Below are 14,934 nucleotides of genomic sequence, written 5' to 3' on the forward strand. Positions count from 1 at the left end.
CTTAATTTAGCTTAACAAATAGAAGATAAAGGATTGCTTGATCTAAATCAACACATTTATAGTGGAGTTGAAGTATAAACTTACATCTAATGGAAATACTCAAGTAAAGTAAATGCCTGGAATGTGTGCTTTAGTACAGTACTTGAGTAAACGCCTACTTTCTTTCCTCCACTTAAATGATTTTTATAAGAGCACTTTCCTCTGGTTTCATACCACCGTGAACTGTGATTGTATTTCACTGAGACACTAAACAAACATGTTGACCAGAGCTTTTGCCCCCTGTCAGACAGCAGTCGCTGGACGTGTTGGGATTTTCACGTGTTTATGTGGTTAGCGGGCTGCCCCCTACCTCCTCCACCACTCTTTGGTGGTCAGCAGTGATTGATCACATGTCCCGGCTCACCCCCTGGGTTGTTACACTGACCTTCTGCAGGAGTAAAACGCAGCGCAGATAATTAACTGCTTGGCAATTAGCTGCTAAACAGGAAGGTATCACTGACCTGCCAGGATACTTGACCGGACTGAGGGCTGATTGTGTCATTGTCATGTGGACACCCGTTTCCTTTCTCGCTGTTTATTTGTGTTTGTTCCCACAGGAAGAGCTAAGCAGAGCACAGAAACTGTCACTTTTTTAGTGTCAGCTGAGCCTAAAGATAAAAGCAAGATCGAATAGCCAAACAAAACATGTCATACATTAACATTTGTATCCCTGTGAAAGTCGACATTCCAGATTGGATTTGACAGACGAGCTAGAAAAACCTCTATGTCCGCGGTGTTATCAAGTATCACTTACTGTGAAATATGAAGTACTAGAGAGTGCGGACACTGGCGGGCTGCCCAAGGTGATGTGTTATGAGCATTATTGCACAATCTTAGCTCGATGAGTCACTAACAGCTGTGTGTTTTTACACATTTCCTCAGAATGGCTCGAATCTAGCTAGTCCCAGTTGTAATCCTGTCAGCTAAACTGTTAGCTGTTCCTGTTTAAATGTTGGCAACATGTGGCTTTACTTTAAATAACATCCAAACGGAATTAAGTCAAATTAAGTTTCCTCAGATGCTGTTTTTCAGAGACACATTACTCACAGACCAAACAGACTTTTGCATGCGTTAGTGGGATTTTTAATTACATGTAGACTCAGCAATATCTGCCTTGTTTAGATGCTAAACAAGCTTTTCCACAAGTGTTCCAAAACCAACTAGTGCCATCCTTTTTTATGTCTTTCCCTTCCCTCACTGTGTAAGAATCACAGAAATGCTCTGTGTGTTTAATTTTTTTTTAAAGACAGAGCTCAAATGGGGGAATGGTAGAAGAATGGAGGGAAAGAAAAACGAAGGGAGGTGAGGAGGAGGGTTGTGAAAATTGCCATTGGCTGCCACCCAGGGCCCAGTCTTTGTGGTAATGAAGGGTTAGAAGCAACGTTATTGCTCCCAGATGCCGTGCGGCTTCTCCGCAGCCCTTTGATGCATGGCCCAAGTTACCAGGACTTTTCTATCAGACTCACATCAACATACACACTGCCACACACACATACACACATACACTAAGACATGCAGCCTCTTAAAACAACATGGATGCCGTAAACGACCATCTACTTGGTTTACCCATCAAACTACTCAGATTTGTTCCAAAGTGTTAATTGGATATGTTCTGTGTAAGGGCCCCGTGTGTGTGTGTGTTTGTGTGTGAGTGTGTTTGAAACGCCATATTTCATCCACGTTCTGATGTAGTACGAGTCTTTTTGGACGGTGTGCCTTTATGAATGCAGAAGTGAACTTCCTCTAACTTTTCATAATGAGCCTGCTATTACTCACTATCAAAACAAAACCATGGAAAGTACTTTGCTTAAACACTGCTCCAAACACCACAGGTTACATACCAGCACTGGCTGGGCTGCTTTGTGTGTACGGGTGTGCGTGTGAGAGAGAGTTATATAATAAATGATGCCCTGACATAAAGTAATCTATTAAACATTTTCCAAAAACAATTGAGCAAGTATCCTTCAAATGTTTCAGTAACAGTATCTCAGGTTAAAGGGTCAGGTAATAGACAAATAGGGCTCTGTCTCGCACCTGGCGCAAATCAAAGCGCAGCGCCGTATGGACGTTTCACTACTAGTATTTGACTTTTTACGTTGTGGTTTTTATGCCCAGAACCCATGTTGTTTAATTAGCTGATCTAATTGCGTCCATTTACGCACCCATGGGCATGTTGTTCTTACAATGAGGTGTGTTCAAGCACATCGGTGGCGCATTGCTATCTTGAAGCCAAACAAAGCGATTGCACCATTGACAACAGACACCTTCAAAGCTCTCCCTCATGCCCCCTCCCTCTCTCTATTACATAAACATTTGCTTACATGTAAACTAAGAGGTAAATAACTTATCTCCCTCAAACAGTAGTTTCTGCTTTTGGGGATAACGGAAAGAAAGAAGTTAAATGTGCTCAATCTGACGCAAGACCGGTCTATTTACAGAGAAAAAAGAGGCTTAAATCTGCTGTAGAAAAAGCAATGCATCAGATGCAAATAATTGATGACAGTAGAGAACAACTGTTCACAGCAAGGTCCTGGATAATGGACAATCTACACAGTGAGGAAGTGAATAAACTGAACTGAGTAGCATTACTTGCTAATGTTGCATTCATACTTAAGGCACAGGGCTGACACAGTCACCCAAAACATAAAGGAGTGCCCAGCCATGGTGGGTACTCTTTAACCTCAAGGCCAGCCACACCCAGAGCATCTTGTATGTGTGTGTGTGTCTTTTTCTTTGGTAATGTGAAATATGCAGAGTCACACTGCTATACACTTCGTTGCCAGTGTATCAGCTACAGTTAGCTAAAGAAGCCTGCAAGAAGGTTAAAATCAGCTTTTAGAAACCATTTTAATTGCATTATGCTGACAAGTGTATCTTTTATTTTTGCCCACCAAATTTCTATCAATGAGGGAAGGCTAAATAACACAATCATCCCACAATATAATTCAACAGCACCACAAACTGAAGCCCTCCCAAAAGACATCACGTCAGGCATATTGTGATAATTGTGATAATTGCTAGCAGCAATGTAGGAGCTACATATAGCACATGGGCATAACACAGACCATTGGTGCAAAATGGTGTAGTCGGGGAAAATGTCATTGTCATTAAATCTCTAAACTTACACCTGTCTTTAAGAGTGACCTTGCATATGTCAAAAAGCTATATATCACGGCTACCATTAGTTACTTTTATAGCAGCAAAGAAGAACTGATTTCAGGTAAACTATCATGTGACGTTAGCTAACAACATCAGTACGGTGCTAGCAGAAAAGGTAACGTCAATCAAATGTCAAAGTGTCAGCAGACATTGTTTTCCCATCACACATCTTAAGACTGTATTTTTCTACTTTTTTAGTTAAAATCATCAAAACAGGTAATTAGACAAATAAAGCAGTGTGAAGTTTAAAATCAGGATCTCTTTGTCGCTCAGCTAGCACATGAAGTCAGAAGGGGCTGCAAGCTAGGCTGCCGCTAACGTTAGCTCGGTTTGTGTTTAGTTTGTGGTATCTTCGGTGTACTGAGCCAGGCGATAACAATCATAGCAATCACATTACTTATTTAATAGTTTTTATATATTACAGTGGTACCGGAGGGGTACTTGGTATCCACAAAAACTGAAGTCTTGTTATCGCTATTGGTACCGATACTTGTATCTGTATCATATTGGTATTGTATTGGTATCGTATCTGTATCGTATCCATATCGTATTGGTATGTATCGGTATCATATCCGTATCGTATTGGTATCAGTATCGTATCTGTATCGTATCAGTATCAGTATTGTATCAGTATTGGTATACGTATCAGTATCAGTATTGTATCAGTGTTGGTATACGCATTGTATTATATTGGTATTGTATCGGTATCGTATTGGTATCAGTATTTTATCGGTATTGGTATCAGTATTGTATCGTATCAGTATCAGTATTTTATCAGTATCAGTATTGTATCGGTATCGTATCGGTATCGTATCGGTATCAGAATTGTATCGGTACTGGTATCGTATTGTATCGGTAATGGTATCATATTGGTATCCGTATCGTATCCGCATCGTATTGGTATGTATCGGTATCGTATCCGTATTGTATTGGTATCAGTATCGTATCGGTATCGTATCAGTATCAGTATTGTATCAGTATTGGTATCCGTATCTGTATTGTATTATATTGGTATTGTATCGGTATCGTATTGGTATCAGTATTTTATCGGTATTGGTATCAGTATTGTATCGTATCAGTATCAGTATTTTATCGGTATCAGTATTGTATCGGTATCAGAATTGTATCGGTACTGGTATCGTATTGTATCGGTAATGGTATCATATTGGTATCGGTGTTGTATTGGTATTTTATCGGTATTGGTATCGCATTGGTATCGGTGAGGAAAAAATGGCATTGGAACGTCTCTAATTTGGTGCATATTTGTGATGTTTGCTAAATACCACAAACTAATTGAGACAAAGCAAACCAAAGGAAGGTAGAATTAGAACTCTCATGAACATGTACCCACAAAACCTTTTACAGTATTACACTTAGACTGTTTTCATGGTGATTATTTCAAACTAGTGGAACGTTTCCAACAGCTAAGTAGTGGTTTAGCCATCGCAAATCCATACTGCACTGCCAGTATTTGTGTCTTTTTGTCTCCTGGACGCTGAATCACAGTATTGCATCCAAGTGAAATGCTGCAAAAAAGGTCAAATATAGTGCGTGTGTGCACTTCAAACATATGTATCTCATATTGCTTATGCATGTCATGTGTGCATCTGAATGTTTGTTTTCTCAAGAGTCTCTGTGTGTGTGCTTTATGTCTGAAATCTCTAAGTTGGCCCGCTGTAGCTGGCTGGCTTTTATGGGAGCATATGTGAAAGCACTCAATTCCCCGACTTCACTCAGCACAAGTACACACACACACTAAAAACACCCACATGCAAGAGTCTCTGATTGACTGACAGAAAACTTTCAGATAAGCTGACAGATGAATGTGTATGTGATATTGCAAATATACTCATAGATTTTCCGTTGTGACAATTTGTGTTGTTTTTAGGTAATTTTTCCATTTTTCAACACATTTTTATAATAATTGCTTACACATAATGGGTCTTATTGTGTTAATATTATTACATTAAGCATGTTTCGTCTAATACTTAGCCTTTCTGCCCCTGCTTCAGCTCCCTTTCTCTGTACTTTCCCCACATCATGCACACACTCACACACTCGCCCCCTTCTCCTCCTCCTCCTCCACCCTTTCCAACTCTCCTGACTGGATTTACTGGCCAGAGGAGAGGAAAATGTATGAATCAGTCCAAGGTTGCTCACTCCCAGGGAGAGGGAAAGCCAGCGAGCGAGGGAACAAGGGGAAAGAGGAAAAAAAAAAATCTGAGGAGAGAAAAAAAAGGAGGAAGGCAAAGATGGAGAAATACTGAACAAACTTCGGACGGAGGACGGGGACTTCTTTGCCCTTACCGTCACTTTAAATGATGATGTCAGCATTGTGCAGTCTGGACTGCTTGTTTAGTGGGTTTTTTTATACAGCGGACACCTGGGTGAACCGTCACTGCCAAATGTGTGTGTGTGAGGGAGAGTTTTACATGCATTTAGGGGATACGACCATTTGGCTGCACAGGTCATAAATCCTTTGATGAAGGAGTTTGGTCGCACACACAGAAAACCCCCTGTCTCGCTGTCTCTGTCTCACACACACACACACTGTCTCGTACACTCATACACACTGGGTTGGGCAGGGCTGGCCCGCGGTTAGCCATCCAGATGGTTTTAAGGTTAGTTAGAGAGTACGCTCAAAGGTGCTGTTTGTAACCAAAGTGTGTGTGTGTGTGTGTGTGTGTGCGTGTGCGTAAACTCGCTCACCCCGTACTATTTTTGGCCTCTCTGTTTTTTTAAATAGGTACTTTATTGTCTCGGTAAAACATTCACACACACATCCAAATGCAGCCTCGGTAAAGAAACTTCACTTTGCAACAATAGACTTTGAGGAGCTTAACCGCAACATGTGTGTGTGCTTATGTGTGTGTTTGTGTGTGTGTGAGAGAGAGACGCTGAGATTGAGAGGGAGGGAGAGGGCTGGCATGTGTCAGACTGAGCTGACTAACTTTGAGGTTCCCTGATTCATAAATAGTTGGATGTCTGGATATCATATGTTGTGTGCAGATTTACAAGTACAAGAGATTTCTACACTGGAACACGTTTTCCTCCCTCTCTCTCTCTCTCTCTCTCTGGTGTGTGTTTCTCATTTGTTGCTCGCCCCCCCCCCCCCCCCCCCGCTCCTTTCTTTCTCTCAGCACAACTGTAATCAAAACCACAGACTCAAGGATTGTCTACAACTTTCCCATTTTTCCCTTTTGACTTTTTCTTCCAATTTTACGTGCTGTTAAATTTGATATGAGCGAGCTTTTTCGTCTGCTTTCTTTTTGTCTCTTTTTATACAGTATATCACTGACTTTCATGTTAATGCTGCAACATATTTAAATGTCAAGTACAAAGTAAGAAAATAATCCACCCATAAAGACTGCACTGCAGCTTTTCCAGTGTCTTTGGTCTTATATACAATGTCAGTGCAACTTCTGTAAGGCTATATTACAGTTTCAAGTCAAATTTCCCAGCAAGTCTCATTCCTCTTCTCATGTGTAATGTGGTGTTTCTCTTCCGCCCCCTGCAGGAGAAGGAGAAGAAGTACATGCTGCAGGTGGACAACCTGAAGCTGCGCGATGTGGAGAAAGGATTCATGTCCAGCAAGCACATCTTTGCCCTCTTCAACACCGAACAAAGGTAGGATAAGATAAAAAGACACTTCAGTGTCTTTGAGGAGAAACTTGCCGTAAGCTGCTTTTACGTCATAGGATACAGAGTACGAGACAGGACACTAGTACACTACACCAAACATGATGGTAATTTAAGAGTGAAATATTGCACAACCCCTGTGTAATAATTGGTATAGATGCACGTTTCATTCTTTGTTTCAAACAAATGCGACGGTCTTAGAAATATAGCCTATAAAACCATTCCAAGTAAAAAGAGACTATTAGCATTAGCATTAGCTCTTTAGCCAATTCAAGCATTTCAAGATCCGTTTGATTTCTGGGTAGCATCTCCAGAACTAAGAACTAATATACCATACTATTAAAATACAACAAGTAAAAGATAGAATTATATCGAGAAATGTTGTGGAAAAAAATGTGCTGAAAGTCAAAGTACAATGTTTGCATCTAAAATGTAGAAGAAGAAAAAAAGTTATACCGTGAATATACCTCGAAGATCACCGTTTCCTTCTCTCCAGCGGCACCTTATAGCGATAGATGGTCATTGGTGGGGGTACACTTCCATCATATCTAGACATCCACGGTTGGCTCCCTTTGTCACGGTTGTAAGTCTTGATTTTCTTGCTGACGGTCGCTTTCCTTTTTAGACTGTTTGCCTTCATCTGAGCGTCGAATTTGTTTCTTTTTCTTTGGATTTTCACTTATTGTTGAAGTTGTATCTGTAGTCATCGACCTTTACTTTGTTTGTTCAGCCATAGTAGATTACTGTTTACTCGCAACACTTGCAGAGACCGGAAAAGCAGCCGCTTAGCTCCGTCTACCCTCTCTGGCAGACCAACCACTGCTGGGTGCTGGAAAACGCATCACTAACTGGGCACTGCTTGTGTGTGATATTTTCTGGGAATGTCACACCCAGTGCATAATGCTGCAAATGCAAAGGCTTTCATCAGGTGTTTCGGCGATAGATAGTGACATAACAGACATTTATTTAAATGAAAATCTTTGAGATTATCACTTTAAGTTAAAGTACTTTCTGGTTTAAGGACATACATTCCTGGTGGAACATTTTTGGGTGTAAAACATGAAGAAAATCATTCAGCATTTACTTTTCATCTCATTGTGTCGCCACAGAAATGTGTATAAGGACTACCGTCAGCTGGAGCTGGCCTGTGAGAGTCAGGAAGATGTAGATGCTTGGAAGGCCTCCTTCCTCAGAGCCGGAGTTTACCCTGAACGCGTCGCGGTAAGAATTTTTAAAATATTTATCGCTGCATACTTCTAAAAGTCAAGGGTACAACATTTTTAATAGTAAGTTGATATGTCTCCATTAATTATGTTGCAGTATGAAAGTAATTATACTTTGTTTTACATGAGTTGTCTACACCATTGTTTATTTGGAGTCTGCTTATATGTTGTCAAGTCTCTCATGTGACACTGTGTCTGTCCCTTTTCAATGTATGTTTTCATCGCTGTCTAACCATATAGGACAAGGAAGGAAAGGTATGTCTTCATAGTGTTTGTGTCTTTAAAAGTACATTTCACACTCTGAAACGATTATTTATAAAGACTTATTTAGTTGGCTGTCACATTTGTAATAAGCTCTAATGTTTTATGTGTTTATCATCTTACTTTACTAACTGAGAGTAGCCTTCTATTGTTGTCTTTGTTCCAATTGCTGAGAACACCAGAAAGACAAAGAGGCCACTTCGCTGTCCAATCCCTCTTTTGTGGTGTCTGACCTTTGTTTTGTATTATGCACCAACAGACAACTCTTTCTAGCTGAAGCTGAACTGCAGTTAAACTCTTTGCTCTCTCTCTTCTCTCCCTCATGCGTCTCTACAGAGTGAAGGCGGTGATGAAAATGGCTCTGATAACTTAATGCACAGCATGGACCCTCAGCTGGAGCGGCAGGTTGAGACCATCCGTAACCTTGTTGACTCCTACATGGCCATCGTCAACAAGACTGTCCGCGATTTGATGCCGAAGACCATCATGCACCTCATGATTAACAATGTGAGTCGCTCACCATATTCACACGGCGGCCATTTTCCTCTGAAGTCAGAGCGGGAAGCTGTTACAGGGTTGTACTGTTGTGTTGGGTTGTTAGTCAGGTAAATGTTCAATTAATAAGAAACTGTAAAGACAATTTATAGTGAAAACACATTGGGCACTAACTCAAGTAGAACCAAATATTTGACCGACCTTCAGCTACTGTTACAGCTAATGCTAAAATTCAACCTCTTCCCAGCTAACATTTGTTAGCTAAGTAAATTCCTAGCTTAAAAATACCTAGCTAAGAGCACATGCGCTAGTAATTCACACCTTTCATATTGTATCATGTAACCCTGACAAAACAGTTACATTAGCTTTCAGGCAATTCCAAGCTAACGCTAATTTTATCCAGTAAGTGGCTAAATGCTAACGTTAGCAGTTGAGTGGCTGAATGCTAATGTTAGCAGTTGTCTGACTGTAGCCAACACTTTTTCAAATGTGTTGTTTTAACTTTAAATAGGGCCAGATTTCCCTCCACATTTTCACTTTAAATTATTAATTCAGTTGCTTATCAATAGAGAAGCTGTGTAATGCTAATGATTTATCAGATTAATTTATACAACTTACAACCTGGAACATAGCCGTATGACATTATTGCAGCATTTTAGCTTCCCACCCTGAAAGTGAATTCAGGGGGAAATGGCCGCTGTGTGAGTATGGTCAACATCGTGGGACGCAGCAGGCATCTTTTCAGTGTCAACTCTACCTTTCATCGCAAAACACCTCTCCCTGTTTTTGTCCAGACTAAAGAGTTCATAAACGCTGACCTGCTGGCTCAGCTGTACTCGTGCGGCGACCAAAACACGCTGATGGAGGAGTCTCAGGAGCAGGCCCAGCACCGTGATGAGATGCTGCGGATGTACCACGCACTAAGGGAGGCCCTTAGCATCATCGGTGACATCAGCACATCCACCGTAAGCACCTCCATGCCACCTCCTGTGGACGACTCCTGGCTGCAAGTGCAACGTGGTGGCTCCGGAGGAAGGTAAGCAAGGATTAAAACAAGATCACTACTCTTGAATTTTCAAGTGCAATATTAGTAATAATAATATAAGTTTCAACATGACAGAATTTATTATAGATTTATTATATTTTAATTGGACACACACTACAATAGAGGCAGATACACAAAAGATGCTGTACACATAAGATCAGATATTGTTATCTTAATTTGTAACTAGATTACTCTACTTGTGCAACTTCTCCTCCAGGTCTCCCGCCACCAGTCCAACTCCAAACCGCCGAGCTCCACCAGGACCTCCGGGCCGCCCAGTCTCCCGTGGGCCCCCACCTGGACCTCCTCCTGCTGGGGGACCCCCTGTACCCTCTCGCCCAGGGGCTTCTCCGGAACCTTACAGTGGGCCACCACCCACCGTGCCCTCCCGGCCTAACCGAGCACCCCCAAGTGTCCCTAGGTGAGTGGATAAAAGGGGGGAAATTGTAACGTATCCTGCAGCACAAGGAGCTTAAAATCCAAACCACAGCTTATAATATTAAAAGAAGATATCCAACCTGAAGTGTGGGTATTTCTGTTACTAAGGGGGATGTGAAGACACCTGGATGAGGGGATAAAGGAGGTAACTGTCAGTGAAAGAAATACGGTTGTTATAGAATAGAAAAATAGATTGATAGACATCCCAAATTAGACAGATAGACCATGATATGACTCATTATCAATGGACTATTTTCCTCTTTCAGTTTCACCTCCACCACTTTGAATTTTCAACACGCTGTCCGACATCCACTCATTTTCATCGCTTGCACCCACCTAACCACTGTCCCCCTGCGACTAACTTTAAAATCCTTGTCACTGGAATAACGTTAGATTGTACTAAAAAAAGTGGGTTTACTTTTCTCCATTAATATCTGCCTTTGCACCTGTTAAACTTGCTTGGTGCTTGCCTGTGTTTGTGTGCTAGCTAACTTTTTTTTAATCCTGGATTCATTGTCAGAGTAGCAGCTTGGCTCTCTCAAAGAAGGAGACACTAAAGTTGCTGAGCACAGCTCTCACTGCCAAATTTCAGATCTCAAAATCCTCCTCGATCCAAATTGAATTGAATTCACAATGTTTTCTGGTTTGTCCGAAGTGAGAGCTGAGCACATGTGACATTGGTCTTTTCCTGCACTATAACTGTTGCACACCTTTTCTCTTTTCCTCCTCTTCATCTGTCTTTTCCTCACCACACCTCTTTCCCCAAACATGACTATGGTTCCCTCTACAGAATCACCATCACTGACCAGTGAGGACTAACATTTCTGGTACGTTGGGTACTGTCCGTCATCACCATCATAATCAACTTCCTTTTTCCTCCTCTCAGAAGGCATCTTTTTGCTGCATGCCCTCTTCTTTTATCTCACTTTTCTTTTCTCTTTTCAGTGCGCTGCATGGGCAAACACACATCCACTTCAGAGGATGTGTGTGTTTGCATCAGTGTTTGAGCCTTTTGGAGTTGATGCTAATGTATTTATTGAAGGGGTGTCAATATATCAAAATGTGTCAACGTGTCTTGTGAACAAAGATTTTTTTTTACATTACAGCAGCAGCAGGGTTATCCAGGATTCAACTCCTCAAACTTGATTACTGTGTTTTTTTGTGTCAGTGTTGTATGTAATGTATGTAGGCCAGGACATCCTTCCCATCCCTAACTTGGTCTCTGATTGACTGATGTTCTCCTCAAAAGTTATGGTATCCAACAATATCATTGTTCAGTTTGGAGCTGAGTGAAAATGCAGACAGAAACCATACAAGGGAAGAGTAGATAGTTTTAACTTTAAAGCCCTCTTAAACTAAATGGAACAGCACGATAACTGACAGACATATATCGCCCAAAGGAAACGGTTCACAAGTAGATGTTTCCTCATTGTAAAGCGTAACAAGATACAAATGAGGGACATTGCGCAAAAAATTTAATAAAATTTGGATTAGAAGTTTAATATCACTGTTTCTGTAAAGTTAATACATGGAGCTACCTCAAGCGGTCACTTAGCTTAAACATAAGACTAGAAACACAGCTAACAGCTAACTTAGCTGCGTCCAAAGTCCACTTATTACTCGCTATAAACCTCTTGAAGGGGCAGCAAGCATATATAAGTTAAATGAACACATTAAATTACTCATTAGCTATCGTTTGACAGCAGCTTATGTAAGCATTCAACAACTTCTAAGCTAATGTGAACGTTTGAGTATGATAAAGGACAGGAAAGGCTTTGCTAATGGTAATGTTAGCTAACAAACTGTATTGTTAACTAGCAAATGGATATGTTAGCTAGCTATGGTAATGATAGTTAGCAAACTGTATTGTAAGCTAGCAAATGGATATGTTAGCTAGCTATGGTAATGATAGCTAGCAAACTGTATTGTAAGCTAGCAAATGGATATGTCAGCTAGCTACGGTAGTGATAGCTAGAAAACGGTTTAACGCCAACATTAGCGTCAGTACCTATTAGCTCATCAAATATTTTTTACATGTCATATTTACAACTTTTTTACAATTTGCAAACCTGGAACAGAGCAGACTAGTTTCAAACTATTCTTTATATTAATTAACATACTTGTTTAATAGCTCTTGCCCCCTCGGTTTAGTGAAGGAGATTTTTTTTAGCGAATTCAAAATTCAAACCCTTTGTCTGTTAATCTCTGTGCCATAAAACGTCAACAATAACTACACCGTTTGATACATAGAATTTTAAAATTAATCTAAATAAGTGCACGATGCTGGGATACAGAGTAATACTGCCTGCATTTGGCCACAACTGCAAACATACATTACCTGCATTGTGGACATGTTAAGTGAGCCCAACATCTTTGTGATGTTGGCTGTGTATTCAGGTGTCCTTCCATGTGTTATCACGTGATATAGGTGGTTGTTTGTGTGAGTGAAGGTACTGTATTTATATGTATGTGCATGAATTTAACTATAGGGGTCCTGAAATAACAAAATGTAAGTATAAACCCTAAACTGAAGTTAAAATTAAGAATGCAAACAACTATAAAACACTAATCCAACCTGTCCCCGTCTTCTCTTCCATCTTCTCCGTCCATGACAGTCGGAGACCCCCACCTTCTCCAACCCACTAGACCTCTGAGCTCCTCCCTTCCTCCTCCCTCCGTCCATCTATCCAAGAGGTCATGGACAACAGTGCCACCTTCCTGCCGTCCTCTGCCACACCTGACCTGAGCCGGCTCCCTTCTCCCGCTCCCTTACAACAAGCCATGTCCCCTTTTCTATCCCAAAACCCTCCTCCCCAACACCACCACCACCACCACCCACACACTCCTCTGTTTCACACAGAGATGCTGCAGAATACTTGAAACACACCTGCATGACTGACATACGAACATGCTGCACCCTCAGACTTAAAAAAAAAACTGTTGAAAATATGACATAAAAAATTTGTGAGTGTGTGCACATGTGCATGCTCACCTGCTTACATAAAACACACCCATATATTTACGGTTTCTATGTATATACAAGCAAATACATACAGAATATACAGTGTATCCCTGCTAATTCTGCATGACACTTCGCCTGAGTATTTCTCTATACTCCAGCCTTTTTAAAGGGTGTTCTGGCTGCTGACCTACTTATTATTTCTCCAGTTAACTTTTATGATTTATTTCATTTTTTCTTATAAAGGAAAACTTCACCAAAACATTTTTAACTTACCTTGTATTGCCTGTCACGCTTGAAGAAAAAGATCCCTCAATTTCTTAATCACTCACTCTTAATCGGCTCGCACGAAGGAGAAAGGCTTGAACGCTCAGATGCCTGAACAGATCGGAGCTGCTGTTCTTCATCCTTTCTTTCTCTTTGTCACTGAATTCACCTGTGATGTAACTTTCTTGTGTAGTTGAATCATTCTGAGTGGACAGCAAAAAAAATTTCACTGAACTAATCTCACACACAACCACCTCGAAAAAACGCTGCTGTCTGTGCTTCCACAGAACCTATGCAACAAAGAAAATGTTCCCAATCTTTTTTTGGCTGAAAGAGGCGCCTCCCATGGCACTTTTCCTCCTCTCTAAGAAAAAAAAAAACAGTACTGCATTATCTTATCGAGGCGGGATTAAAATAGAAAGTGCAATATATTGAATGTCCTTCTGCAGGCTGCTGAATGACATTAATCACACAAGAATTAGAGTACATTTTAAATTGAGAGGAAGGGAATCTGTGGCATGGGTCGCATGCACCTCGAGACTGTTAGATAGCTCCTTATACGTCCTTTTTATTCAAAGGGAATGAGGTCCCTAATGGGAAAAGTTTTAGATATTTGGAGAGGGTTTGTAAGTCAGTTTCAACCACATTCACTGTATTTATACAGCGGCCATTTTTCTTTGACGAAACACTCTGGGTGGGAAGCTCAAAATGCTGTTTAATTGTTTTCCAGGTTGCAAAAATCCTGTGTAATGGCATATCTGACAAATCCTGATAGATCAGCAACAAGGAATTGTGAAAATCTTAAGGCAGATTTGTCCATATTTCAAATTAAAACCTCATATTTGATAACGCCTTTAGCTTCTGTTAGACAGCAGGTCATGTTAGCATTCAGCTACCTGCTCACTTTCTTATTTGTTAGCTAGGAAAGTGAATATTAGCTAGCAACGGGTATGTTTGTTAGGAAAGGGAATGTTAGCTAGCAACGGGTACGTTAGCTAGGAAAGGGAATGTTAGCTAGCAACGGGTATGTTAGCTAGGAAAGGGAATGTTAGCTAGCAACAGGTATGTTTGCTAGGAAAGGGAATGTTAGCTAGCAACGGGTATGTTAGCTAGGGAAGTAAACGTTAGCTAGCAACGGAGATGTTCCCGAGGAAAAACAATGTCAGCTAACAACGGGTGTGTTTGCTAGGAAAATGAATGTTAGCTAGCAACTGGAATGTTAGCAGGGAAAGTAAATGTTAGCTGGCAACATAACGTTTGTTGGGAACGGTTGTATGCTAATGGTGGCTAATTGGTTGTCAAATATGGACTTAAAGATCTGTCAGATTTACTTCACCTAAAGGACATTCAACCTGGAATACAACTGTACAACTTTATAACAGTGTTTTAGCTTCCCACCCTAAATGTGA

At 40.8% G+C, this 14,934-nt stretch overlaps 1 protein-coding gene and 1 long non-coding RNA gene across 3 annotated transcripts in view; both read left to right on the plus strand.

Moving 5' to 3' along the window:
- Window positions 1-10,286, plus strand: part of dnm1a (dynamin 1a) — a 50,220-nt gene extending 39,934 nt beyond the window's left edge. For both annotated transcript variants that reach the window (XM_069672935.1, XM_069672936.1), the window contains 5 exons: window positions 6,716-6,825; window positions 7,947-8,058; window positions 8,658-8,828; window positions 9,611-9,852; window positions 10,079-10,286. In XM_069672935.1, the coding sequence (XP_069529036.1) occupies window positions 6,716-6,825; window positions 7,947-8,058; window positions 8,658-8,828; window positions 9,611-9,852; window positions 10,079-10,286 (843 nt within the window). The remainder of the gene's footprint in view (window positions 1-6,715; window positions 6,826-7,946; window positions 8,059-8,657; window positions 8,829-9,610; window positions 9,853-10,078) is intronic.
- A 790-nt stretch (window positions 10,287-11,076) lies between these two features.
- On the plus strand, window positions 11,077-14,309 carry LOC138601761 (uncharacterized). The gene is made up of 2 exons (XR_011309181.1): window positions 11,077-11,126; window positions 12,915-14,309. It is a non-coding gene; the product is annotated as an uncharacterized lncRNA (long non-coding RNA).
- Window positions 14,310-14,934: the final 625 nt, after the last annotated feature.

The sequence above is a fragment of the Semicossyphus pulcher genome, unplaced genomic scaffold (assembly GCF_022749685.1).
Source record: "Semicossyphus pulcher isolate SPU_LCO1_2020_fin unplaced genomic scaffold, fSemPul1.0.p SCAF_22, whole genome shotgun sequence".
Lineage (NCBI taxonomy): Eukaryota > Metazoa > Chordata > Actinopteri > Labriformes > Labridae > Semicossyphus > Semicossyphus pulcher.